Source organism: Falco naumanni, chromosome 18, assembly GCF_017639655.2.
Source record: "Falco naumanni isolate bFalNau1 chromosome 18, bFalNau1.pat, whole genome shotgun sequence".
Classification (NCBI taxonomy): domain Eukaryota; kingdom Metazoa; phylum Chordata; class Aves; order Falconiformes; family Falconidae; genus Falco; species Falco naumanni.
Window position 1 is genome coordinate 4,009,804 of NC_054071.1, and position 26,893 is coordinate 4,036,696.

General features: G+C 65.6%; 2 protein-coding genes across 8 annotated transcripts; both read right to left on the bottom strand.

The window, feature by feature from the left end:
- WIPF2 (WAS/WASL interacting protein family member 2) lies at positions 1 to 17,926 on the bottom strand. Of its 7 annotated transcripts, none has more exons than XM_040617183.1 (11): positions 17,839 to 17,859; positions 16,675 to 16,742; positions 16,051 to 16,145; positions 14,992 to 15,930; positions 6,030 to 6,157; positions 5,445 to 5,577; positions 5,155 to 5,274; positions 3,996 to 4,655; positions 2,403 to 2,612; positions 2,125 to 2,226; positions 1 to 1,188 (listed from the first exon to the last, which is right to left on the bottom strand). In XM_040617183.1, the coding sequence occupies exons 5-11, from the start codon at positions 6,093 to 6,095 to the stop codon at positions 1,148 to 1,150; spliced, it is 1,332 nt and encodes a 443-aa protein (XP_040473117.1). In that variant the 5' UTR covers positions 6,096 to 6,157; positions 14,992 to 15,930; positions 16,051 to 16,145; positions 16,675 to 16,742; positions 17,839 to 17,859; the 3' UTR covers positions 1 to 1,147. The 7 variants fall into 7 exon arrangements, with proteins under 7 accessions (XP_040473117.1, XP_040473120.1, XP_040473121.1 ...); XM_040617186.1 differs by having other exon boundaries at positions 14,992 to 15,635; positions 15,776 to 16,145; XM_040617187.1 differs by having other exon boundaries at positions 15,776 to 16,145.
- Positions 17,927 to 18,651: 725 nt separating this feature from the next.
- Positions 18,652 to 25,884, bottom strand: RAPGEFL1 (Rap guanine nucleotide exchange factor like 1). The gene is made up of 15 exons (XM_040617201.1): positions 25,413 to 25,884; positions 23,179 to 23,257; positions 22,531 to 22,681; positions 22,351 to 22,448; positions 22,003 to 22,115; positions 21,657 to 21,824; positions 21,477 to 21,574; positions 21,254 to 21,376; positions 20,989 to 21,167; positions 20,823 to 20,913; positions 20,679 to 20,729; positions 20,339 to 20,426; positions 20,182 to 20,246; positions 19,825 to 19,879; positions 18,652 to 19,179 (listed from the first exon to the last, which is right to left on the bottom strand). Exons 1-15 carry the CDS (start codon positions 25,825 to 25,827, stop codon positions 19,055 to 19,057), a joined length of 1,899 nt encoding a protein of 632 aa, XP_040473135.1. The 5' UTR covers positions 25,828 to 25,884; the 3' UTR covers positions 18,652 to 19,054.
- Positions 25,885 to 26,893: the final 1,009 nt, after the last annotated feature.

The following is a 26,893-nucleotide window of genomic DNA, read 5'->3' on the forward strand; positions in this document are numbered from 1 at the left end:
AAAAAAAAAAAAAAAAATAATCCCCCAAAACAGTTAGAGGGGAGGGTTTAGTAGCCCCGCAGCGAGCCCACCTTCCTCCTATAGTACAAGCTTTTTACAACGTACAAAATAGATCAGTAACTACGGTTAATGTCCAGCCCACCCCGGTACTGCGAGTAAATACAGAGAATCCAGCCCGGTACCAACAGTCGGACAGGGGAGTGTGTAAGGCAAAACGTCAGCGGAGCCCCCCCCAGCGCGGGGGCTGTGGCCCCAGCTCCCTCCCCACGCTCCCCCCCTGCCACAGAAGAAAAAGAACAAACCACCACCTCACCCCACCCCCGGTTTCCTCCACGGATAATTAGTGTCTTCCCGTTAAAATGCTCAAAGTTTGGTGATTTAGCGTTAAAAGCCGGGGTGCCGCCGCCGGGCGCCTCCTCGCCCCATCAAAACCCCGTGGTGTGAAAAGGCTGCGGTGGGTTTGGGGGGTGATGCTGCCGGGGGGGTGTGGGGGGTGGGAGTAGGGAAAGGGGGGTGTCCCCCCCCCCCAGCTTCAAGCCACCTCTCAGCCCCCAGCCCCTGCCCAGGTCTGTGGGGGTCTCCCTGGATGGTCCCAGTCACCCCCCTGCTCCTCCACTGGCTCCTGTGCAAAAAAGCAATCGGCTGCACCGGAGTAACGAGGCTCCGCCGGTGCATCCCAGCTCCCGCTCGCTCCACCGCCGGCGCAGCCGGTGATCACGCAGCGCATCCACCCCCTGCCCTACCCCAGCTCCTCTCCGAGCCCCCGCTCTGCCCCAGCCCCGAGGGATCAGGCACTGAGCCACCTCCGGTCCCAACTGCCCCGAGTCCTCGCGCCTGGCTCCCAGGCTGCGGCTGGACGCGGGATCCTGGCCCGAACCGGGATCTGCGACGAACGAGGAGGAAAGGACCCAGGCGGGTTTGCCAGCAAGGTCCCCGAGTCCCGGGGGAGATGCATAGATGAGGGTGGGCTGGCGGAGAGAGCTGGGCTGCAGGTATCTGCTCGTCCTGGTGCAGCTGGGAAAACCAAAGACGCTGGAAGTTTCTCATGCAGGATCCTGGGGGGCAGGGAGGTGGGGAGGGTCCGCCTGAGGAAGGGGGAGGAGGTCCGTCTCTCTGCTCAGGAACAATCCGCCTGTGCAGCCCGCTTTCACCTGGGGATGGGGGGCAGGGGGGGGGCCCCACGTGTAGCTGAAAGACAAGAAAGACCACTGAAACCAGAACCCGCACAGAGATGGTGGGCACGGCGCGCCCCGTGCTGCTGGCACACGCTGGAAGCCACCAGCACCAGCTCAGCGGATCAGCACCCCGGTGCTCCGCAGAGCAGGATCCGACACGTCTGCCTTCCCTCCTCCACATCCTCAAGCCAGCAGCCCCCCCACCCCCACCCCAGCATACTCCCTGCAGAGATCTGGAGCCTGGGATTTGCGACTCAAAACCAGCCGCTGCAGCACGCATGGAAAGCTCAGAGCTTTTCAAATCCACATTAAACATTCATCGCTCTAAAAATAAACGAGCATCCCATTCTCCCCGGAGTCTCCTCCAGGATCCGCAAGGCTGACGCGCAGCAGCGGCGCAGCAAGGGCACTTTGCGCTGTGCCGCCAGCGCCAGGTCCAAGCACCATTGCTCAGGGCCACACCAGTCAGGCCTGTACTGGGATGCACTGGGGGGCTCTTCACTCCCCCCCCCAGCCCCTGCCCAACACCAGCTTTGGCCACAGGGGCGGCTGCTGGGGTCGTTTCGTAACCGCTCCAGCACCAAAGGTGCTGAGCGCAGGCAGGAATGAGCCCTGCGGCATTTCTCTGCACAGGCTCAGCAGGCAGAAGAGGGGGCAGGTGGGACGGGACGCAGGCACAGCCCAAACCCTCGGGGCCCCCCCTCACAGCCCAAATCCTCAGGGCCCCCCCCCCCCCCCCAAGCACAGCAGGCTGCCCTGGGGGCTCCAGGGAGCGTGTGCAGGCCCCCGGGCAACGCTGCTGCATGGGGAAGGACGTGATCAGGAGCCTGGGGCGGCTCACACCAGCCCCTACGTGATCCAGCCTGAGCAAACAAGGCAGCAGCTGTCACTGCTGTCACCTCCTGCCACCCTCGAGCACCAGCCACGAGGACCCCTCCTCCTCCCTTACCTCTGTTTGTTTTGCTGGGGTAGATTCTCTGAAAGTATTTATATTCTTCTGGGGCTGGGAAGTCTTCGACAGGGTGAAAGGAGTATTTGGATTCAAAGTCATCTGCGGAGAAGGGGGGAGAAATGGGCAGGTCAGCGAGGGGGGCTCCAACAAGCACAGCGAAAGCTGAAGGGCTTGGCTGCACACTGGGGGCTCCCCCCAGCTCCAGCCCCCCAGGACAGCAGCGGCTACAGCGAGCACAGATCCGTGCCCGGGGTCCCACCCGGGGTCCCACTCACCCAGGAACGCTCTGACGGTGGAGATGGAGTCCCGGTGCCCGTTCCGCACCGGTGGAGGCGGCGGTGGTGGCCCGGCCGGGGTCCTTGTGGGCGGTGGTGGCGGCTTCCCTCGGCTCGGGGGCTCGGCGGAACCATGCAATCTGTAGGGGGGCGGGGGTGGGGGGGCGTCACGCCCCCCATTTCGCAGCATTGGCGGAGGGGGTGGCGGAGCTGCAAGGAGAGCTGGGTCAGCACCGGCACGGCCCACCGCAGCCTGCCAAGGCACGGCATCCCCAGGGCAAACCCTCCCTCCGGCAGCGGGGCCAAGGACATCCTCCGAGGTAGCTTTCCAGGCCAGCTGCTGAGCCAGGTCGCTCCAGCGGCCAAAGTGGCCGCCCAGGGATGCTCCTACGAGCGCCCAGAGATTTCCTGCTCGCTCCTGACATCTGCATTCCTCCCGTCAGCTGCAGCGGAGGGGACTGGCCAGCCTGCTCCCCGCTGGCTCCCCGCCCACCCCCAGGGGGGCTGCTCCAGCCCCAGCACGACCCAGGTCACCTTCAGCATGAGAAGGGGTCCAAGGACCAGCTCCGAGCCTGCACACACCGGGGTTTGAGGGCAGCGGCTCCACATGGAGCCAAGATGCAGCCTGGCCCGGCTGGGAAGCTGCGTCCACACGGCCGCCAAGGCAGCGACAGGACCCAGGGCCCCTCCAACCCACCTCTCGCTCCTGCCCAGCCTCCCACAGACGCACAGTGGCAGTTCATGCTCTTCATTAAGCTAATTACACACAGACTAACAGAGCAGATCCCCAGCTGTAACTCAAAGGAGAGATTCTGGCAGGGCCGGAAGGACAGAGCGGCTTGGCAGGGGACCAGGCGGGAGCTGCGGTCTGGACGCGGAGCCCAGGAGCGCAGGGGGGGGGCACCGGGGCAAAGCTGTCACCGCTCCTGGCAGCGGGGACATGCTCACACCCAGCTCCATGTGCAGGGGGGCAACAGCTAGTGGTTCTCACGAAGTCACCCCTCTTCGTGGTGCCTGCCACCAAAATGCCTGCACCAGAGGTGACAGAGCCTTCACTGCCAACTGCGCTCCAAATGACGCAGTGCCAAAAGCAGCCCGGAGAGGAGCAGGATTGTTCCCCAGGGCTGAGCGAGGGTGTCTGGCTGCACCGCCAAGGGAAAGGCTTCTTCCTTCTCTGCCACAGCTTTTTGTCGCTACCCCAGTGACATTTAGGAAGCTCACGGGGAGCAACCACAGCATGCACAGCTCTGGCTCCACCACGTTCTGACCTCCCACCCCGGGAGGACACAGCAACCTCACGGGCAGGAGCTGCCCAGCCGCAACCCCCTGCCAACATCAGGCCTGAAAGGAGCCAAACAAACAAAGGACAGGACCAAGGACACGTATTAAACGTGACAGTCCAGCTACTGCCCCTGGCTCAACCCCTACGCTGGCTGCCACGTGCAGAAGCGTCACTGCGCCCCGGCACTGACTCTTCCCCCAGCATCTGCTTCCAGACACCAAAGACCCCACGGGCAGGTGGCCGCAGTCTGACCCACCACGGCCGCTCCTGGGTGCAACGGAGCCAGGCTCAGCAGAGCGAACGGTTTTTACCTGCTCCCCGGCTGGGGGGGTCTCTGGCCGGCGGAGGGGGGCGACTGCTCTGGAGAGACGGGGAGGCTGAAGCAGGTGGCGGTGGTGCCAGACCCCGCAAAGCGCCCGGCGTCTTCCTGTGCAAGGAGTTGTGTCTCTGCGGCAGCTCTGGGGCGGATTCGTTGATGGGGCTGGAAGGGCCGTTGGGGACACCGGGGGGTTGCCGATAAGGGGGCGGCGGGGGGGCGAGAGACTGGCTCTGAGCCCCCGACCCCGTTCGGATACTGACTGGGGAGGGAGGGGGCTTGATGGGTGGTGGAGCAGGGGGTCCGTCCCTGCTCACGGGCAGTCGCTGTCCCGGGGTGGGCGGCAGGGGCTTCTCTCGGTTGTAGGAAGAGGCCTTGGCGCTGTGCGCCGGCGGGGGGGCCGGAGGGGCGGCAGCACGGCGTCCCGGCGGGGGAGGCGGCGGGGCGGAGGAGCTGTGCTTCATGCCGGTGCTGCTGGTGGTGTTGGGCCGGGAGAGATCCGGCAGGGAGGGCCTCTGCGTGCGCGGCAGCTCCGGCGGAGAGCCCCGGCTGTTGTCAGCATCATCTTGAGGTCGGCTGTTGCTGGCCGGCACCGGGGGCCTGGGGGCGGCTGCCCTGGAGCCGGGGACTTGCAGGGTTTGCTTACTGGAGCTGTCTGCGGTGAAGGAAAGCAGAGTGACTGGCCAGGCACGGCACGGGCCGGGAAGACGGCGAGAGCGACGTGCGGCGCTCGGTCCCCGAGCCTGCGCAGAGCGCGGGGCAGCCTGCCCGCTCGGCCGAGGAGGGCCAGACCGTGCGGAACGCTGTCTGGCACAGGCAGGGAGCTGGCACCGCGCTCAGCCACACACAGCTCCTCTCTCACCACTGCTATTCGCTCTCTGGCTTGCTGGAAGGCAGGTTGCCACAGAAAATAGCAGAAAGAAACGTTCAGCAACACACACGACTCCCGGGCCCTCCAAGGAGGTTTGTGTCATGGGACGCTGTGGTGTGCAGAGAGCGCAGCTTGCCTGCGGCCACACGTGGCGTGTTGACGTGGGGGTCCCTGCCTCTACCCAGCTGAAATTCCCAAGAAAACACGGCAAGATCCTCAACCCCTTCCTGCTCGGGAGCCTTCCCAGGGAACCTCCGTGCAAACCACAGACAGGGGCCATTACCTGAGCTGTCCTTCGCCCCCACGGGTCTGAGCTTGGGCACACCGCCTTGGAAGAGGCCGCCCTTTGCCTGGATCGCAGCTGAGCTGGAGCTGTAGCTGCCGCCACCACTGCCCTTGGGCTCTGAAAGGAGAGGGACAGGGACAGGGAGGTTAAGCCTGGTATTATCAGCTCCTCCAACGAGGAGCTGCTGGAAACCAGATGGGCGACAGCCCAGAAACCATCCTGAAGGGCACGGCAGCACCCGGCGTGGGGCTGAGGGCCTCCTGGGTGCAGGCCAGGTGGGTACTCACTCTCTAGGATTGGTGCGCTCCGGTCGTTGATTTGTGTCACTTTCCTTAGCTTGGTCCCTTTACAGATGTCCTGCAGGAGGGCCCCACGGCCTCGCTGCTCCTCTCGGCTCAGTTTCGGCAGCTCTGTGTTTGCCTGGAGATTAAGAAGCAGCTCAGCAGCTCGCCTGTGCACAGACATCCCGATCCACCTTCCCACTCCGCTGAGCCCAGAAGCACTCCCACCCCCCGCTGGCAAACAGCCTTCTCCGGGGGCTCTTTTCCCGATGGAGAGAGGGGGCTGCCCCAGGAGGTCACGCTGTTCTTCTACAGAGTGAGGCTGAGACCCCGTCCTACCCAGAGCCAAGGCTCAGCTCAGTTACAACCACGTGCGAGACCCCCCCGCTCTCCGCTCCAGGCCATCGTGGAGCAGAAGGTCCTAACGCACAGCGCAGGCCCTTCCTCTGCTGCAAGGGAAACTGAGGCGCAGCCCCGCAGCCCACCTGACGCTCTCGTAGGTTGGACTTGAGGAGGTCCAGAGACAACAGAGGAGCCCCTGGCAAGCGGCACCATGCGGAGACGGGCCACCTGCCCACCCTACAACCCTACCTGACTGAAGGTAGGAGGTGGCGGGGGGCCAGGCGGCGGCGGCGGTGGGGGAGGAGGGATCGGCATCCTGGCCCAGCTCCCAGCAGCTCCGGCGGCTCAGTGCTGGGGGCTAGCCTGGTCACTCATGCCTGCGGGAAGGGAGGAAGCGGTCAGGGACTGGAAGGGAAAGCTGGCAAACTGGCCACCGAGAAACATGGCCCCAGGCTAGCGTGCTAGTGCCCTGGGCCTGGAGCTCACACGGAGCAGAGAGGGGCTGGGGCTGTTCTCTCCCAGCTGGCTCAACAGGGTCTCCCGATTCTCCCAAGACTCCAGAGCAGCAGGTCCCAGAGGTGGGAGCCAGCAGGATCCCCCACCCCAAATTTCCAGGGCCCCCACCCCAGCACAGAGCCTGCTGCTGAAACCCAGGACACTTTTCACACGACCGCCTCGCTCAGTAGAGAAAACCCAGCCAAGCTAATCCTGCTCCATCAATCCAGCTCCTTTATCTGCAGCCGGAGGCTGCTCACGTGGAAGCGCGACAGGAGCCCACAGCCTACAGCCCGTCAGCAGGCACCACGGCCAGCCCTGGCACGCGTCCCCAGCAGGTCCCTCCGGCCACGAACGCCGTTCAATCTGCCAGACGGATCACCAAGCAGAAGGCAGACGAAGCGGCACGGTGCTGTCCTGTGGCACAAGGAGAATCACTCCCGCCCCCAAACAGCCCCGACAGATGAGGCAGGTTTTCCCAACCCCTCCGATCCTCCAACATCCCAACACCCGAAGGCTGGCTGCGCCCCGCTCCATCCCCACAGCTCCAAAGCGCCCCTTGAAGCTGTCCAAGCAGCAGCAAAACCAGCTTTACCGACATCGGCCTGACTAGATTTCAACCCACCGCATCACAAGCCCAAAACGAACCTGTCCCGCACCACGGCTTACCCCGAACGGCCATTCCCACAGCCCCACAGCTCCAAAGCCCCCCTCCAAGCTGTCCAAGCAGCAGCAAAACGAGCTTTACCAACATCGGCCTGATTAGATTTCAACTCACCGCATCACAAGCGCAAAAGGAGCCCGTCCCGCACCACGGCTTACCCGGAACGGCTCCCAGCCTGCACAGGTCGGGGTCCCCGGAGCCCGGCAGCTCCGGTTGGCAGCGGAGACGGAGCACAGAGGAAGCAGGGACAGGAAAAGGCACCTGAATCACCGGGAGATCACAGGATGGGCCCCTGGCAAGCTCGTGCTTCTGACAGCAGCAGGCAGGTAGGGCTGTCCCGGCAGCACCGGCTCAGGGAATAGGAATGTGATGACTGGAGGCCTCACTCGCCACCCCGGGAGTTTCGGGTGCCCAGGGCAGACCAAAAGGCAGGGGATAAATGCCCCTTTCTGGACCGCAGATGTCTTTCCCCCAGGAAAACCTGTTCCCTAACCATTAAAGGGGACCACAATACCAACCCGAGGTAAGAACAGGACAGTTTCACACCTGCAGCTTCCGACTTGTGATCCCTGACCTCCGGGGCAGGCGACCAGAGAGGTCACAGACACATCCACCACGACAGTGAAAGTTTCTTGACGACCCAGGCACTGAAACCCAGGTGCCCACGACCTTTGAAATGGTTTGTATCAGATATTAAAATCCAGATCCCTTCTAAGACTCGCCTTCTACTAGAAAAACCACAATTTACTGATGCTACAGTACGTGGAAGCCAGAAGAAGACCTGGCCCATCCTCACATGTGACGTTCCCACTCCCCATCACGGCAGAGGTGTGAGAACAGGAGAAATGGACCAGCAGCATCTCTGCGATGCCAGCGGCTCCCCTGCCCTCAAGCGAACCACCAGCTCTCTGCGGTTCAGGAAAAGAAATAAGTAAACTGCCTTTTAATTAAAAACAGCTCCTCTACCGAGTGAGAAACTCCTCAACTACAGACACCCTCTCTCTGGGAAGACAGCCCTCCCTCTATCTTCTGGCCTTTTTAAAGTCACTCGAGATGGCAAGTTCTCCGGTGGCACCAGCCACACCTCTGTGGAGCCGGGAGCTGCAGGAGCTCGAACCCACCGGGACTCAGCAGGTCCTTGCCCACCCCACTGGGGAGGCCAGGGATGCCAGCTCACTCCTGCCTCCCGGAAAACCCTCCCCTGACACCTCCAAGTGCCACTTTGCTCCAGACCAACCTCGAGGCCTCACACAAAAAAGCCCAAATCCCCGGATTTCTGCAGCCCCACCAAGCCAGGCTGCTCTGCAGACTGGAACAAAGCCCAGCAAACCCATTTGGCCTGTACCTTTCCCACCAAAGCAAGATCAGAGACGGCTCATAATGCGCTCGTCTGGGACCCGCCGGCGCTGCCAGGACGTGTTGCAACAGGAGCGCTTTTCCCCTGTGCTCCTGCCCACCCTGCAGCGGGACCACAGGGCCAGGACGGCGCGAGCTGCTGCCAGGGCAGAGCGTGACGTCGGGGGACGGCGTGATGGCGTCGTGGCATGACAGGCAGGAGAGCCCCGGCCTTGTTTGAACACCGGCAGCTGGAGGTAATTAGCAGAGATACAGCTGAGAAACGTGTCAGGTAATGAGACTCCTGACTCCGTCTCATGTGTCACAGGCCTGAGCCAGCACAGGAGCGGTGCCAGCGCTGCGGGCCGTCACCTCTGCTCCTGATCCATGGGAACAGAAAACACCCACACATCGTCTGCCCGTTACGCTCCTGCTCCAGCTGGTTACTCACGGGGTGACACTCCCCACCCAGCTCTGCACCTCGACAGCACGTGGGGGGTCACAGGAGCCCCTTCAGATACTTCTGCGACAGGGACACGCCGCCTCGCTGTACACAGACGGGCGGACAGGGGTTTGTTGGCTGTCAGAAAACAAGGCAGTGCCACGTCTGCAAGGGGAGCACGCTGCTCAGGTCCCCCTCTTTGCCCTGCTGCTCCCCACGTAAGCCCCACATCAGGCAGAGCGACTAGGGACAATCCCAGAGCGACGTTACCTCCTGTAAACACAGGGGAGGAGAGGGGTATTTCTACAAAGAAAACCATGAGTCATTACCTCCCCGTATCTAACATGCCCTTAAAACTAGTGCTGCACCGAAACCCGCATTCAGATAAAGGCTCTGACCTAGAAGAGCGAGAGGAGGGGAGAGAAGAGTTTAAGCTAAAGCAGCTTGAGGATAAACTGGAGCTGAATTCCCGAGAAACAGGTCATTTCGTTTCAGCACACGGCCCCATTCAGGTTGTGGATTAACAGCAAAGGTCACATTGAAAAACCAAAATCAAGAGGCACCAAACTCAGCACACGGCGGCTGCTGCTTATTTCATACCATGAGAAAAGCCGAGACCTCTGGGTGGGAACGCTGGAGTGATTTGTGTCTGTCTTTAAAATAAAGCCTAGATCTTTAATGTTCATGAAGACAGACACAGCTGATAAAGATTAGGGAGACGCAAGCTAAATCCTCCAGGAAAAAAAAAAAAAAAAAAAAAGGAGGGGGTTCTCCCAGCTCTGCTTACCACCCCTTAATGTCTGGCGTATGCCTTACGGAAACCATGCCCTTTAAAACAATGCTGCTCCGACAGCCGACTTCTCTGCATTTCTTCTCCTTTGTTCTTCGTTACCAGGGATCCTTTCACCAAGCCAGATCTGAGCCTTTGAGAGCTCCATATGCCGCCACGGCAGCTCCCTGCACTTGCAGGGAAAGTGGTTTGAAAGACCTGAATCGGGGTGGCGAGAGAGACACAGCTAGATCAAAGCGCAGAGGAGAGCTTGTCTTCGGTTAAGCCGGGAGGGGCAGGTTTGCACGTTAGCTTTCCTTTTAAAATGAAAAAAAAAAAACAAAACGCAAGAAAGCTGTGAGAAAACCAGGAGGAAGGCGACGTGTGAAAAGCTATCACTCTGGAGGAGAGCGGGCTCACTAAAATCGAGGTGACCCTGCAGAAAGCTGCTCCCAGCAGCCACGCCGGGTGTCACCGGCACCGCAGACCCCTCGCCCCATGGTGGCACTGACCATGGTGGGAGATCCTGGAGCGTTTTGAGTTGGCACTCCCCTGCCAACCCTGGGTTCAAAACACTGTTAAAAGCCCAGGATGTGCCATTCAGCAGCCCCTCTCTCCTGTAAAACAGCTGAATTAGCCAGATCTGGCCTGGACTACGCGCCACGGTTTTCAGGAGGTCGGTTGGTTGGATTTTTTAGGGGTTTTTCAAGTCCCCATTCGCCGTGAAGGGAAATGAAATGCCTTTTCCAGCAAGCAGCCCTGGATTCTGCTCATCCCTCGGGGTGGGGGGGTTGCTTTTTTAGCAGGACAGGCAGCAGTGACCTTCAGACGCAGTAAGCGCGTTTCCTCGCTTTTCAGGGGGATTTGGGCGCTGGGGCGGATTTGTATTTCACAGCTACACTCGCTGCTGCGGCGAGGCCGCATTTGCAAACCCGAGATGAAGCGCTTCATCCTCAGGGAGGCAGCGGCTTTGAACTGCAGATCAAGAGGAATTTCCAGCCCTCTGATGTCGGCTGCAGAATGTGGCTGCACCGGTTTGGGGACGACTTCCAAGGCTGGACCTCTTAAACACCCTCCCTCCCACCCCGCCTCGCAGGGCGCCTTTATCTTCCACCTCTTCCCATCCAAACCCTCAGTTCCTCATTACCCTGAGTGCAGCCCTTCCAAATTCAGAGCCTGTCCTCCAAAGCCTGACATTTCTGCCCGTTCCTGAGGAGCGAGGGCTTCGGCAGCACTGAAGATGCGACATAAATAATTTATCCTGAAAGACAGCCATCACAGGATTTAAGGTCATTCAGGCTTTTAAAATCGTATCAGCATGCTTTAAGAGAGTGAGCTGCCATCTCGATTTGGAGCGTCTCAAAGAGCTGGTGCATCGCTGCGTGCAGACAGACAGACACACTCCAGCCCCGCGGGACTCAGACATTCACTGTGAATTATTAACAACCCACGGTCACTGACAATGCATTTTTAACAAAACCCCCGAACACAAAAGTTTCTAATGCCTCAGGGCCGAATTCCACAGCCCTTGGTGCTTCCCCAGCCCCAACCATCGGACCCCTGAGTCGGGCTGTCCTTTAGCAGCTTTCCACCCAGCTCAGCTCGGTGCACTTGGCAGAGGAAACCTTTAATCAGGAGCAAGGAATCGTGTCCCGACATTAGGCTGCAGCCAAGGGAAGAGCAGGAAGAGCCTGTCCCAGGAGGGCCCACAGACTTCCCTGCCTCTCCCTGTCCCATGTGCCAGGCGAGAAGGGAAAGGAAGCCGGGGAGGGAGAGGTGGCACACGAGGGGACTGGGCAGGAACCGCTCTGAACCACCGCTCTCCGACGGACATCTCCGATTGTTCCAGTGGGAGGAAGCAGCGGGAGACGCAGGGACTTCCCGGCTGCTTTGACGGTGACCCACGGCTGGGAATAACGTGCTGCACAGCCCACGCCTCGCAGAGAACAATACGCCGCTGAATGGAAAGCGGCTCCTGAGCCTGGTGGTGTTAGTCTAGAGGTCAGATTAAAATGCCTTTTTATCGACTGCCAACAATGCACCGTCCCCTTCACCGTCGGCTCCAAACACCGTCTGCACGTTTAGAGCAAATGAAGCCTGCACGTTGGAGCTGACAGAGCTGGGAGCTAAGGCAGCAAGGAAAATACCGGTGGCCTCAGGCTGCTCCGAGCAGGACGAGGAGCAGAGAAGAGCTCCAGCCACCTCCAAGAGCTTTTTAAAGCCCCCCGGCAGTGCCGGGGCTCGCTCACACCAGGCTGGTTCAGAGGCAGCTGCATCTAAGGCTCCCTGCACGGCAAACCCGGCGCAGCGTCAGTCTTTGGTCTCCACCAAGCTGAGGCTGCCCGCGGTACCAGCGCAGAGCCAGGCCCACCCCGCCAACCATCAGTCCAAACCCAGAGCACGCAAAGTTATCTGTAAAACAGCACCAGGCGGGCAGAGCTTACAGCACCAGCCAGCCTTACACGGGAGCAGGCACCCAGTCTCCAGCTCCAGCCTGCCACCCTGAGTTGACGCCGTCAGCTGCCGCAGCCGTCTACTGATGCTGGTCTGAGTCACGAGGTAGGGACGGCAAAATGGTCCAGGTGAAACCTTCTGCCAAAAAAAGCACATTAATTGGACGGGACCCCGCTGAAGGCCAGGCTTTCAAACCAAAACCCTGAGCCAAGCTCTTCTGCCAGGCTCACCCCGACATCCGAGCGGTTGGCACCAAACCAACCCGCCCTCTCAGCCGACGCAACGCCAGGCCGGCGCTGAAGGGCTGACATTTCTGCATCCTCCTCCTCCTCCTCCTCTGTCCCTCGGGAGTGGTGGCCCTGCCCAGGCACACGGGCCCAGCAGACAGCCCCTCTGCGAGAGGTTCACCGCGCCCCGAGACCGAACGGGCTGCGCGGCTATCTTAGGAAAAAAGCCTCTGCTCAGTCCCCCGGCCCCCATCCAGAGAGTTTGGTTATAACCGTGAAGAAAAAATAAAAAAATATCGGTGGAAAACCCATGAGCTACACTCACACGCACGCTGCCTGGAGGTCGGCTCTGCTCAAGAGCCTGGATGGAGAATAACCATGCCCTTAAAGTACCGCAGGGCTGGCTCCAGCTTAAACCCCCGTACCAGCCTCCGCCTGTGTTTAAACACGCGGCTTAAGGCTGAGACCCCGCCGTACCCCGCAGCAGCCGCCCTCCTGCTCTGCCTGTGGCCCTTCGGCCCCTTCGCTCAGCAAGGCAGCACCCAGGGCTGGGTTGGTTGCCCTGCCCTGGCCAGCAGCCTCCTTGGCAGCTAGCCCTCCGGCCCTTGTCCCCTGCTGGGGTCTCTCCCACCTCCGGCCAGGCATCCCTGAGGCTCCCACCCTCGTCATCTGCTGACGAGGACTGCGGGGAGGCTGAGGGCAGAGACCTCCACCTTTGGTCCCTTTTGCCACCCCCCTCCTGCAGGCCAGAGGTGCTGGGGCTCTGCCTGCTCGCCCACCTCCCACGCCGACTCTTTTGCAAGCGCTGCTCCGAGCCCGGCTGCAGGAAGCAGCCCCGAAGGAGACAAGCGGAGCCGGGCTGGAGCGCGAGGTCTCCTGCTGTTCCACAAAGCTCGGCCAAGTATTCTCAGGGTTTTCCTAGGCAAAGGCCAAGCAGAGATGCGCCGACTCACAATCCAGAATACGCAGGACAAGTAACCGAGGCAGAGTGCAAGTCGCTGGGTGCTGTCGGGAGGTGCCTGCTGGAAGGGTGCAGTCCCCGCCGCGGAATAAAGTCACCCCGAACCACCCCAAAGCCACAGCGACCTCGCAGAGAGGAAGCAGGCACTAGGAAAACCACTGCTGACTGCTTCTAAAAAGTCGAATTGGCTGAAGAAACGCATCCTTCCCGCAACCAAGTTTGCACCCCGAGTCATTAGGAGAAAACTGACGAGCTCCCATAGAACGCCCAACGCTTAAGTGTTATCTCGGGACACAGGTGTATACACTTGAGGCTTGTGCAAGACCCTAAAGCTACAGAAACCTTACCAACGGGGCCGATCCACACCGTAGGATCGACAGGATGGCTTAAGGCAAGCGGAGGCCTGGCTGGGGCACGAGGCCGAAGGCAGCGAGGGCCCAGCCCCACCAGCCTTCGCGGTGACAGCCGCAGCTGCAGGAGGTGTAAGAGCACGAAGGAAGTGCCTGTGTCAATGCCAAGGGGAAAGCGAGCCAAGCCCCGTCAGAGCGAGTTCTCCGCACAGTCGGATCCGCACTCGGCTGATTTTCAGGTCGGTAGGTGCCAAGAACACGCTGCAAATTTACAGCCGGCGCAGAGGGAGAGGAGGGCTTGCTTTGAGACGTGATCTAGTAAAAGAGTGTGACAGAGAGACTCGGCAATGGGGTCGGATGGTCCTTGCAGATGCAACCCCCTCGCTCCCAGGCGAAGCCGCGAGCACACCCCAGCTGTCGACCCCGAGCCCAGCCCAGCCCAGGGAAGCTTTAAGCCCCCACACCTCCAGGAGGAACCACCACCGGCCCTGCAGGGAAGGTGCCCGGCTGCTTTGGCCAAAGCAGAGACAGGCCCTGGGCGCAAGCAAGCACAGCGTGCGTCGCTGCAGGAGCGCCACGGCAGCAGGTCAGACCCGACAAGGACACTCGAGCGCAGCAGCACCAAACCCCAGCAAGCAGCGTCCTGGGGCGCAGGGCCCCGCATGATGCCCACGTCTCCCCACGGCCCAGACTGCCCGGGGGCCATGCTGCGAGCGAGCTCTGCCAAGCAGCATTTGCAACTTCCCTCACCTGCTCCCACTGGAAAGGGGAAAGCAGAGCTCCCTGCCACCCTCCGCACCTGCCCGGCAGCTTCTCCCCCTTCCCCGCGAGCATCCCTCCCGAGCTGCCTCCGCCCCAGGGCTGCCGGAGGGAGAGTCTGTGCCCTGCCGCGGCTCCGGCTGGTGCAGCTGGTCCTGCTGAGCAGCAGGAATCTCTACGGGTTTGATGCTGCATGTGGGAGACTCCATGCAGGAGTGGGGATGGACCCAAGGAAGCAGAAAGGCACCCGAGCCCCAGCACCATGCCGGGGCATAGAGCTCCACAGCCTGCAGGAGATCCCCCCAGCAGGTTTCAGCCCCCAGTACTGCAGCCCCCCTCGAGGCCAGTGACAAAAAAGCCGGCTCAGCTTGGGAAAAAGACCATTTAATTTCTGAACCAACCTCGTAACATCAGAGTGAGGAGCAAGCCCTGGGAGCTGCGCTCATGCCAGAGCTGCCCTGGGAAAACGAGCAAGAGAAACCCAGGATGCTCAGCCCTTCATCAGGAGGGCACTTTCCCCCCCCGCCCCGTTCCCTCCTCCCACCTTTGCTTCCCAACAGAAAGCTACTTCTTTGGCAGAGCAAATCTGCCTTCCTTCCAAGCAGCCAGATGTAAGTAAGTAGGTCAGACAAGGACCAGAGCGCCTCGACAACAGCACTTTAAAGCAAAGCAAAGCGGGAAGCGAGCCCTGACCCGGAACATGCCCCGTCACCTTGGTGCTGGTGGAGGTAGGGGGGGAAACCAGCACACCTCACCTCAGAGATAATGCGTTCAGCAAGAGCAGAAAATCTAACAGCAGCAGAGCAGCACTCTGCGCAGCAGCTTGTGTGTCAGGGTCTAATATCCTGCAGCTGCAGGAGCCGAAAGCTTTACAGCCTCGCGCGTCGGCGGCACCGGCCGATCTGCCACAGCGCGTAACCACAGACCTACTTTTCACGGCAGAAACTAACCCAAACAGACCCAATCCACGGGGAAGGGAGGCGGAGGGGCAGGCAGTGGTGGTAAAGGTGGGACCGGCCAGCCGCGCTCCCCTCCGTGCCACACTCACGACTCGGCGCCGGGCACGACACACACTCTGGATGGCACCAGCTTGGCAAGCCACGGCCGACAGTTCCCATTTGTTCACGGCGGGATGAAGCCAAGCTCTCCCTCGCCCTCCACGGCACAAAGAGGGGTCTGTGCTCCCAGCCCCGGAGCGGCCATGGGAAAACAGGCTCTGCCTCTGCATTCCAGCAACAACGCACGGCTGCGAGCGGGAGAGCCTGCGAGCGGGAGAGCCACCGTGCTGCCTGGCAGCCCGCACCGGCGGTGCCGTCGCGCAAGGTGCAAAGAGGGGATGTCTCCCAGCACGGGGGGGGGGGGGGGGGGAGGCACAGCTGAAGCAGCAGTGCCGAAACACCTTGGGGACACAACACACTCAATAAGCTGAGACAGGCAGGAATGAAGACAGGCAGCCAAGCCACGAAGAGCGGAGGATGCACTCGCCAGGTAGCTTTGCCCCAGAGAGCACGGCCAAGCCAGGGCCAGGCGGATTCACACCTCATCTGCAAACCGAGCCGCCTCCTTCGGCAGCGGAGGCAGGAGTCAGGTCAGATTAGATCCTCTCTGGCAGCCGTCAGCGGGGCAGCGACACTCCGCACCAGAGATCAGGCCAGGCTAGAGCAACCCAGGCGGACACCCATCCGCGGCCAAGTCTGCCAAAGGTAAAACAAGGCCGGTTTGGGATCACGGCACCTCTCCAAGGGCTCCTGCTCAGCCCAGCGTGCAGGCTGTGGTTCATTGAAATGACTTTCATGCAAAACCTCTGCCTCCACCTGGCCCGAGGACGCTGCTGCACTGGCTCCTTGCCACCTTCCTACCGGCCAGCGGGGTGGGGGAAGTGGCTCCCAGCCGACGTCTTGCCTGGATGCTGAGGTGGGGCAAAAAAACCCGGAGCAAGGCAGTCACGAGGCGCTCAGCACCCAACATCCACCCGTCAGCTGAGGGTCAGGAGGCAGCCGGCATCTCCTCCCTCTGCATCCCACCCTACGGGCCCCAGAAACGCTGCCCAAGTCCAAGCAGATGAGGGGGGTGGGCACAGCCTGGGCTCCCGTCCCGCTCACCGCAGGGGGGGTACCTGCAGCGGAGCCCTGGCTAACAGCAACAGGGACTCGAGGCAAACCCCTTAAAAGTCTCTGAGCAGTGCTTGGAGAAAAAGTGGGTTCAGAGGACACAGCGCTGGGCTCGCCGGGGCTTCAGCCTGCACTGCCCCAAACCCACCCCGGCCACTGCCTCCCCCAGGTCCGGGCTCAGCGCAGCTTCTCCGTGACAGGACAAACGCTAAAACAAGCGACACCTCAACAAGAGCAGAGCCCCAAGGAGGCACAGCTTGGTGTCCAGGCACAGCGGCTCATGGATGCGGCCCGCTCGCTGGGCTCGTCACCACGCAGCACACGTACCCCGCAGCCTGAACCCATCCGCATCCCTCCCACGTCGCGGCTGAGGACATCGAGGCACACGGGGAACCCTGCAAACAGAGAGCCAGGGTGGGCGAGAGCTGCTCGCCGGAGCCAGCTGTGCACTCAAGGCCAGGCGTGAGCCACATCAATTCTGCTGAGTCTTCGTGGAGGGGGGGGGGGGGGGTGGAAGGCTGCGGCTGCTCGTGCCACAGCGCTGCTGCGCTCCCTCTGTCCCAAAGGACACGCAGAAAACAATCAGCTGCTTATTTGTGTGCTTACAACCAGGGCTCTGGAGGGGTCCCGAGCGTAAAACCCACAGCAGGAATTCAGTCCTCGAGGCTGGGACGCTGCCTGGGCAGTGTCTGGCAGGGGCAGGCGCTGCCGTGCAGGCTCCGTGGGTGGGAAGGGGAACACGCAGCAGAGCCGTGTTTACCCAGAGCCGAAGGGAGAGCTCGGCCTCCACCGTGGCACCCGCAGCACTCGGCTGCCCAGCCAGGTGCTGCCCCGCGCTCGGGTGTTCGCAGGCTGAGGCTGCTCCGGCCGCGGTTTGCCGGCACCGGGCCCAGAGGAGCAACCAGACCGCAACGCTGCTTGGGGACCCTGGGCCTGGGCGGTGCCTGGGAGCGCTGTCCCCCCCGTGTCCCCCCCCCGAAGGACACAACCGAGGCACCCACGGGTGCTGCCCACACGCAGGCCCGGAGTTTCCCCTGTCAGCGTCGCTGGACGGGGGGCAAAGGGACGAACGCGCCGGCCACCTTCCCGTGACGCGGGGAGAAGCGGAGTGGGGAGCAGCTCTCCCCGGGACCCCCGCAGAGCCCCCCCCCGCCGCCACCGGGGCCCGCTGCCAACACCCCGCCAGCACAGACACGGCCAGCAGCGCCGGTGCCTCCCCTGGGCGCTGCCCCACGGCCTCCCCGCCCCCCGCTGCCACCGCCCCTGCGGACCCACGGCCACCCCAGCCCTCCCGCGCCCCCCCAACAGCCCCCGACGCGTCCCCCTGCCCAGAGCAGGCCCCGCACAGACCCCAGCGCAGCCCCGGCCCCTCGCCCCGCCAAGCCGCACGGCCCCCCGCACGCCCACCCCGAGGCGCCGGAGCCCACGGAGGGCCGCGGCCCACGGCCCGCACAGGCCCCGCCGTGCCCGCCCCGGTGCCCCCGCGCTCACCCGCCGCCCGCGGCCTCCTCCCGCCGCACCCGGAAACGCGGCCCCGCGGCGCCGTCCGGCCTCCAGCCGCGGCCAAACAAAATGGCGGCCGCCGTCCCTCCTGCGCCTGCGCCGCACGGACCGGATGTGGGCGGGGCCCGGCGGGGCGGCACGGCCGCGGCGCCATCTTGGAGAGGTCGTGCGGCCATGGTGGGAAGGGCGCGGCGGCCGCCATCTTGGGAAGGTCACCCGCCGCGGCGGGACTGCCGCGCTCCGCGGGCGGCCTGAGGAGCGGGGCGCCGCAGGGGAGCGACCCCCCGCTGCCAGCCCAGCCGCCGCTCCAGCCCCGAGGTGGCCCGGCTACAGCCAGCAGCTCCGCCTGCCATGTTGGGAAGGGCGAGCGGACACCCGTCGCCGCCATGTTGGGAAGGGCCGGCAGGCCCCTGGTCGTCGCCATCTTGGGAAGGTCACCGCGGTGGCCCACGCTGCCGCCATCTTGAGAAGGTCAGGGGCCGCGGTCGGTGCCGAGAGGCGGGCGGGGGGGTGATGCCCGCGCCCCCCGCTGCTCCGGGCACGACCTCACCCGGCAGCACGGCGCTGGCGTCACTCCCCGGCATGACATCAGGAGACGAGCGCTGGGACAGCCTTTTATTGGGGCTCCGCGCCCCCCTCCCCAGCTTTTTTTCTTTTTTTTTTTTTCCCCTTTTTTTCCTCCTTTTTTCTTAAAAAATAAATGTACAATTCCTGATGGCAGCTCGGTACAAAATATACACGTCTGGGGGGGGGGGGCGGGCGGGCGGGGGGACATGTACAAAAATAGAGGGGGGGGACACACACCTCAGGGGGTCTCTGCACCCCCGCTGGGGGTGGGGGGACACCCCAGGGGGTCCCTGCACCCCGGCCAGGGGGGGGATACACGATACCCCGGGGGGTCTCTGCCCCCCAGCCAGGGGAGGGGGGGTGCACCCCAGGGCGTCTCTGCACCCCAGCCAAGGCGGGGGGGGGGGGGGGGGCGGGACAGTGGGGAGCCAGGGGGACATGGGGGACATGGAGGAGGGGGGGGGGATGCGCCCGGGGTCCCCAACCCCCCACCCCACCCCGTGCCATGGGTGGGGGGCAGCACCCCGCTGCACCCCCCGCCCTGCCCAGGCCGGGGTCCCCTGGCCAAAGTGCGTCAGTGCTGGGGGGGCCGGGCCCCCCGGCGAGTGGGGGTCCCCAGGCGGGGGCCCCCCGGCCCTCACTGGCTGCCGGGCTCCAGCTTGTAGGAGAGCTCGAAGAGCAGGTTCTGGTTGTCGATGACGCGCAGCTGCCGCACGTAGGCCTTGGTCTGCAGCTGCCCGGGGGAGGCCTCCAGCTCCAGGCCTGGGGGGGGGTCAGTGCCAGGGGCAGCGCCGGGCAGCCCCCCGCCCACCCGCGACCGGGGAGGGATGGAGGGATGGAGGGATGGAGGGATGGAGGGATGGAGGGATGGAGGGATGGAGGGATGGAGGGATGGAGGGATGGAGGGATGGAGGGATGGAGGGATGGAGGGGGACGGCAACGGTGGTGTGGGGGATGGAAGGATGTGGGATGCAGGGATGGACAGGGATGGAGGGACAGGGATACAGGGACAGGGATGCAGGGGTGGAGGGATGGGGATGAAGATGCAGAGATGGACAGGGATGGTGGCGTGAGGATGGGGATGCAGGGGGACAGGGACAGAGGGCTGGGGATGCAGATGCAGGGATGGTAGCACGGGGATGGGGGGATGGGGATGCAGGGGGACAGGGATGGAGGGATGGGGATGCAGGGATGAAGGGCAACGGCAATGGTGATGTGGGGATGGAGGGACGCGGGGATGCAGAGGGACAGGGATGGGGATGCAGGAACGGGGATGTGGCTCCAGCACCAGAGGTGCAGGGCCATGCACGTCCCCCCACCCTACAGGGTCAGCCCCCTCCCACAGCACCGGCCCCCCACCCCTGCCCGGCCGGGGCTGCGGGGGTCCCGGCCCCCCACCGTACTCACAGAGCGGGCGGCTCCGGTACTTGCGGATGGTCCTCACTTTCTCAGCAATGCAGTGCTGAAACAGAGAGCACCCCCCCATCGGCACCAGCCCCCCAGGACCCTGCCTGCCCCCCCAGGGACCACCTGCCCCCCAGGAGCCTGGGGACTGTACCCCCTCTGGGATCCTGCTGCACACCCTGGGGCATCCCCATCACCAGGGTCCCCACCTTGGGGATCCTATTCTGCACCTTAGGGACCCCACACCCCCCAGCACCCCCCACCCCAACCAGGCAGGAGGGCTCCAGCCCCCCCAGTCCCCCTTCCCTGGCTGCACCCCAGGGATCCCTCAGCCATGTCCCCCCAGCAAAGGGCACCCACCAGTTTCTCCACGTTGACCAGCCCGTCCAGGAGGGTCTTGCTGCCTTCATGCAGGAAGGTCAGATCTGGGGGCGAGCAGGGGGTGAGGGGGACCCCATGGGGCAGCAGTGGGACCCTGGCCCCCCATGTGCCGCGGGAGCCCCTGTGCCCCCCTCACCTTTGAGGATAAGCGGCACAAAGGGGATGAGGGGGGGTTTCATCTTGGCCAGCACCTCCCGGTAGGTCTTGTGGTTCCTGCAGGGGTCCTGGGAGGGGGAACACGGGGGTTCAGGGTTGGGGGAGGGGGGCTCTTTATGGGTGCCAGCACCCTGCCCAGCCCACCCTGGATCCCCCCACACACACACAACACCAGCTTCCATGGGCACAGCACTGTGGCCATTGCTGGGGGCCTGGGGGGGGGCAAGGACACCCCGGGACAGTATGAGAACATCCCCCACCCACCAGCTCCCCAGTTCCCCCCCAGGGTGCTGTGGGGTCCCCAGGACCCACGGTCTCACCGTCAGGTTCTCGAACTTCCGAAACAGGTTCTTGAATTTCCCCGGGAGCTTCTGCAAAAACAGGTCCCGGGGGGAGCCATGAGCGCCCAGGAGGGGCCCGGGAGCACCCAGAGGGGGGGTCCAGGGCACCCCCCAGCCCTTTACCTCCCAGGTGAGGCGCAGGCGGCTGATGGCAGCGTTGTTGAGCCCGATGACGATGGCGTAGAAGGAGAGCATGTCCTGGTTCTGCTTGCATCTAGGGGGGGGAGAGAGGGTGAGGGGCGGGCAGGGGACCCCCCACACACACCCCCAACCCCGGCCCCGCACTCACATGGCCGCGATCTTGATGAGCTTTTTGAGGAGGTGGGCGCGCTTGCCCAGCGCCTCGCAGAGCAGCAGCTCGGTGCCCACCCAGTGCTGCACCTCGCTGCACCGCTGCAGCAGCAGCTCCAGGTTGGCCGTCTCCCGCCGGCCCCGCTCCCCGTGGAACACGTAATCCACGAACTCCAGCTGCCGGGATGCGGGGATGCAGGTGCCATCAGGATCCCCCGCCAGCGGGCAGCCCCCCGCCGCCAGCCCCCCAGCCCCCAGCCCACCTCGTGGATGCAGCGGAAGAGCTCCCAGTGGAAGGCGGTGAGGTGGTTGGCGATCTCCTCCGGCTCCGCGCGGTGGATCTCCGTGTCCCCGGGGACCACCTGGATCTCCTCAGGCAGCGGCACCTGTGAGAGGAGGCGGGGATGCTCAGAGGGTGCTGGAGGACATGAGGGGGCTGCATGGAGGGTCCCCCCAGGCCCAGGGGGTCCCCGGCACGGTGCTGACCAGGGAGTCGAAGGTGTCCCTGGTGCAGGCGAAGAGGTGGCTGTTGATGCCCAGGGTGGTGAAGACGCACTCCTCGCTGGGCTGCAGCACCGCTTTCTCTGCGGGCGGAGCGCGGGCAGGGGCTCAGCACCAGCCAGACCCCCACCCCCGCCCGCAGCGCCGCCGGCCCCCCCCGGGCACCTCCGGATGAGGCCATGGTGACGAGGATGAGGGCGTCCTCGCGGGCACTCTGCTCCTCCGAGTACTGCAGCTTCTCGGTGACAGAGGCCAGGATGTCCTGCACCGAGGCCGAGAGGCGGCTGCGGATGGTGACGTACGAGTGGTCGGGCATGTACACGCGGCAGAAAACTGGGGAGAAGGTTGGGGGGGGACGGGGGACGACGTCAGGGCCATGCTGGACCCCCTGCACCTCCCTGGTGTCCTCCAGAGCCCCGAGTGGGGAAACTGAGGCACGGTCTCTTGCAGCCACCAGGGAAGGGACCCTGGCACCCAGCACCCATCCCGGCACCCGGCCACGGTCACTCACTCTCGTCGGAGCCCCGGAAAGCCACCCGCGTCTGCAGGCACGAGTCGATGCGGCGGAAATGCCTGAACAGCGGCTTCACCTGCTTGTTGGGGGGGGGCGTCTCGTCGGCCACCCTGCGGCACAGCAGCGGGGTCAGGCAGTGGCCCCGGCATGGTTAGCACCCTTGGGTGCTGCCCACCGAGCCCTGCCCGCGCGCTCTGCCACAGCCCCTGCCCAGGTCCTCGCTCATTACCTAAGGGCTGCTAATGAGCTAATGACCCCCCAGCTCCTGGGCCACAGCTCGTTGTCCCTCGCCGGGGACCCCCTGAGCCACAGGGACCCCCTGGCCCCCCAGGACCCCCTGCTCACTTGAGCTCCACGGTCTCCACGAGCTGGTGCAGCTTGAGGATCTCATCCTCCAGGTCCTGGTAGAGGGACGTGTCCTTCATGATGAGCAGGTAGAGCTCCTGGGGGGCGAGAGGGGCTCAGGACAGGGGGCTGCAGGGGTCCGGGGTGGGGGTGGGGGTGTCATGGAGTGGGGACACCCACCTTGATCACCTTCCCGGCGCTCTCCTCCTCCTGCAGCAGCCCCTTGTAGGTCTCGAGGAAATGCAGCAGCACGGCCAGCACTGCCCGCTTGCGCCGCAGCCCAGCCCCCTCCTCCCAGCGTGGCAGGGGGCTGCCCGCCGCCAGCACGAAGGTGGCACCGTCAAGGAGGCACCACGGCAAGGAGGGACCCCGGCCACCCGCCAGCACCCACCGCACCCTGGGCACCCCTTGTGAGGCTCTTCGTGCCCACCCTGGTGGCACCCCGCTGCCCACCTCGCGCCCGAACCCATACGCCCACCCTCATGGCACCCCAATTCCCTCCTTGCTGCTCCCGTGTGCACCCCCCATGGCACCCTCCTGCCCTCCCCACGCCCACCCTTGTGCCACCCTCATGCCCACCCTGATGCCCTCCTGGCAGCACCCTCAAGCTCCCCCTTGTACCACCCTCGTGCCCTCCCCGTGCCCAATCTTGGACCCCTCCCCATTGCACCCTCCTGCCCCCTTCACAGCACCCTTGTGCCCACTCTCACTGCACCCCCATGCCCTCCGCGTGCCCAACCTCGGACCCTCCTCACCGCACCCTCACACCCCCCTCAGTGGCACCCCAATGCCCCCCTGCACCCCCTCCCCACTGCCCCCCAAGGATATTGCTGGTGCAGCTGCTGCAGGAAGCGCTCGGTGGGCAGGAAAAGGGAGTGTGTGAGCACGATGTCATCCAGCAGCGACTCTGGGGGAGATGGGGGGCGGGGGGGGGCAGGTGTGGGCACCCTGCCCCACACAGCCCCCCACCACCACCACCCAGAGACCCCATGCCCTGCAGAGCGGGCGGCCAAGGGGAGCGATGCTAATTCCCAGGGCAACACTGGGAGATGCTGAACCCCACGCCAAGCCCCACCCCCTCCCCCCCGGTGCCTGGCATTGACTCATGGCCCCACTCCCAGCCCCGTGGGGCAGCCAGGTCCTGGCAGGAGTGTGGTGTGGGGCAGAGGCACCGGCAGGGCAGGACCTGAGCCGCGACGCCGCAGCACGCCCAACGGCCCCAGCGAGAGCCTGGCCATGGGCAAACTGGGACACAGCTCAGGGCAACGGGGAAACTGAGGCAGGCAGCAAGGTCAGGTGCCTGCAGCAAATATTTGGGCGCTCAGGGTGCACCGTGCTGGTGCTGGTGTCAGCCCCGGGGCAGCCGGTGCCCGCTGCCGGGCTCTCTGGGTCAGCACAGGCAGCACCAGCCCTGGGGAGGGTGTTTTGGCACGGCATGGCCTGGTGTGCCAGTCAGCACCAGCACCCAGCCGCCACCAGCACCCAGCCGCCACCAGCACCCAGCCGCCACCAGCACCCAGCCGCACAACCTTTGGACGAGGCACCGCTCCCTCGCCCGGCATGAACAACCCTCGACCCTGAGCAGGTCCCCAACTGGATGGGTGCCTCAGGGATGGGATGACAAGACCCCAGTGCCCCCCCCCCAGGGGCCCTTCCGAGGCTCAATGACCTGTCCCCGCAGGAGGGGCCGTGCAAAGCATCCCCCCCATAGCTGCCCCCCAGGCTCTGGCCCATTAACCCGGCCATGGATCTGTGCCAAGGGGGGGCTGAGGCTCCCCTGGCACCACCGCGCCGGGGCACAGCGCCCGCCGGGGACAAGGTGCTGCGGAAAGCAGGACACGCTGTCTGGGGCGCGGACGGGACCCCTCAGCCCCCCCCCCCCAGCACTGCCGGGCCAGTGCCCCACATCCAGTGCACATCCACTGCACCTGCCTCGGGGCACGCAGGGACACCCGCAGTTGGGGGGCACATGTACCCAGCTCTGCCTGGGGGCCAGGGGTCGGACACCCCGCCCCCCCCCCCAGCCCTGCAGACAGCAGCACCCTCCAATCCTGCCTCAGTTTCCCCATCCCACTGCAGCACCCACCCCACCCCCAGAGCGGCAGGGATGGCTTTCCCGCAGCGGGACAGCGGGGCTGGTGGGACCCTCCGTACCCCCCCCCCCCACCAGCTCCTATCCCCCCGCTCCCCGCCAGCCTGGGCACCGCAGGGCCGGGCCTGGCAGCATGTCGGTGCAGGCAGGGCCCGGCGCTGCCAGTCCCATCTCGCTCCTACCCGAAGGGCTCCCTCGTGTCGGTGGGTGCGCCCTACCGGGAACGTGGGGCTGGGGCTCCCCGCTGCCCCCCAGCCCCCGCACCCCCGCAGCCCAGGGGCTCAGCCGGAGCAGGGGTCCCCACCCTGAGGAGCACCCCCAGCCCGCCTGCACCCCCCCAGCTCCGCACACCCCAAACCACCCCAGAACCTGGCATGGGGAGCCGCGGTGGGATGGCACCGGGGCACCGGGCAGCCTGTGCCGGAGGGACGGGGCATCCACCTGCCCCCCCCCCCCATGCTGCGGCTCCGGTGGGGCTAATTTTAGCAGCGGGAAGATGTTAAAAATTAATCAAGCGGGAGGCCAAGGGCTCGGTGCGGCGCGGTAGCAGCCGGTGCCCGGCCAACCTCGGCCTCCGCCGGGCCTGGTGCCGCCACCGATCTCGGTGCCCCGCCGTGCCCCTCACCGCAGCGTCGGGCCGGAGAGCGCTGCACCGTGGGCCCCCTGCCCACCCTGCTGCCACGGCTGCCCTGGCCCGGTGGGACCCCCCGCCTGCCCTTGCCACCCACCTGCGCCCCACGCGGTGCCGCCCCCCTCCCCGCGCACCCAGCATCGCCCACCCGCATCCATCACCGCATCCCGGCGGCACCGGCCCGGCGGGCGCCCCCCCCCGCCACCCCCCGGCCCCCCCGCCTCCAGCGCCACCCGCTGCCGCATCGCCCCCCCCCGTCCCCCGGGCACCCCCGCAGCCCTCCTCCCGCCGGGACCCGCAGCCCCCCCCGTGGGTCCCGCAGCCCCCGAGCCGCGGTACCTGCTCCGCAGCCGCGGCCGTGCGCGCCGCCCGCCGGCAGCCGCTCCAGCAGCGCGGCCAGGAGCCGCTCGGGGGGCGCGGGCGCGGCGGGGCCGCAGCCGCAGCCGCAGCAGCAGCGGGCGGCGGGCGGCGCTTCGGGGCTCGGCGGCTCCCGGTCCCGGTCGCGGTCACCAGCCGGGGACGGGTCCTCCGGGGAGCGGAGCGGCGCGTCGGGCGGCCGCAGCTCCAGCCAGCGGCCCTCGCCCCCCGGCAGCGGCCCCGCCGGCCCCGCCGGTTCCTCGGGGGAGGCGGCCGGGCGCGACAGGCTCTGCCGCCGCGCCGCCGGTGCCGAGCCCTGCGCCGCTCCCGGGGCGGCGGCGGGGCGGGCGGGCAGGTGCGAGCCCGGCTTCTTCAGCAACTTCTCCAGCGGCTTCATGGCCGCCCGGGCGCGGCGGCGGCGGCGGCGGCGGCGGCTCAGGGGGCCATGGGCGGCGGCGGCGGCGGCGGGGCGGCTCCGCTCGGCTCCGCTCGGGCTCGGGCCCCGGCGCCGCTCCCCCGCCCGCCCCGCGCCTGCTGCGCGCTGCGCCCCGCCGCGGCCCGCCGAGCCGCCGCCCCCCGGCCCCGCCGCCCCGCCCCGCCCCCCGGCCCCGCCGCCGGCACCTGCCCGCCCCCCGCCCCCGCGGCCGCACCGGGGACGGGCACCGGGACCGGCCCGGGGGTGCGCGGGCAGCGGGCGGCACCGCACCGGGGCACGGCGGGGGCGGCGCGTGTGCCCCCCGCAGCACCGCGCAGGTGATGCGTCGCGCACCCCCGCAGCCCCTCCCGCAGCACCAGCACCCCGGGGACACCGGCGCAGTCCCCCCCCGCCCCCATCACACCATCGGCACCATCACCCGCCTCGACCGAGGAGCAGTGTCACCCCCGCCGCGTGCTCACACCCCTGTGACACCCCCCGCCCCCCCCCCCCCCCCCGCAGCATCGGCACACCGGGGACACCGGCACAGCCCCCCTGTCCCCTGCCGTACAGCCGGGCGGGGGGAGCACAGCCCCCCCAGCCCCCCCCCCCACTGACACCATCACCCACCTCGACCGAGGGACGGTGTCACCCCCCCCCCACGCGCTCACACCCGCGTCACCCCCCCCCCAGCACATCCACGCGGCCCCCCCCGTGCCAGCCCACTGCCCTGGGGCACACGGGACCATCCCCCACCCCCCCAGCGTCCCTCCCCAGTGTCCCCTCCGCAGGGGGGCACATTCCCAGGCATGGGGTGACCCACCGCCAGCACCCCCAGACCAGCCCTTCGCAGCGTGGGAAAGGGCTGGGGGTGGGCGCAGGACCCCCCACCCTGGCACGGCCCCCCCCGGGCAGGGCTGGGCAGGTCAGGGCAGCTGCCTGCCCCCCCCCCCCCCCCCCCCCCCCAGCCGCCTGCCAGGCTGGGAACAGGCCCTGCCGGGCCGGCAAGCCGGGGCAGGTGCCAGGGCAGGGCAGGGTGGGACGTGGC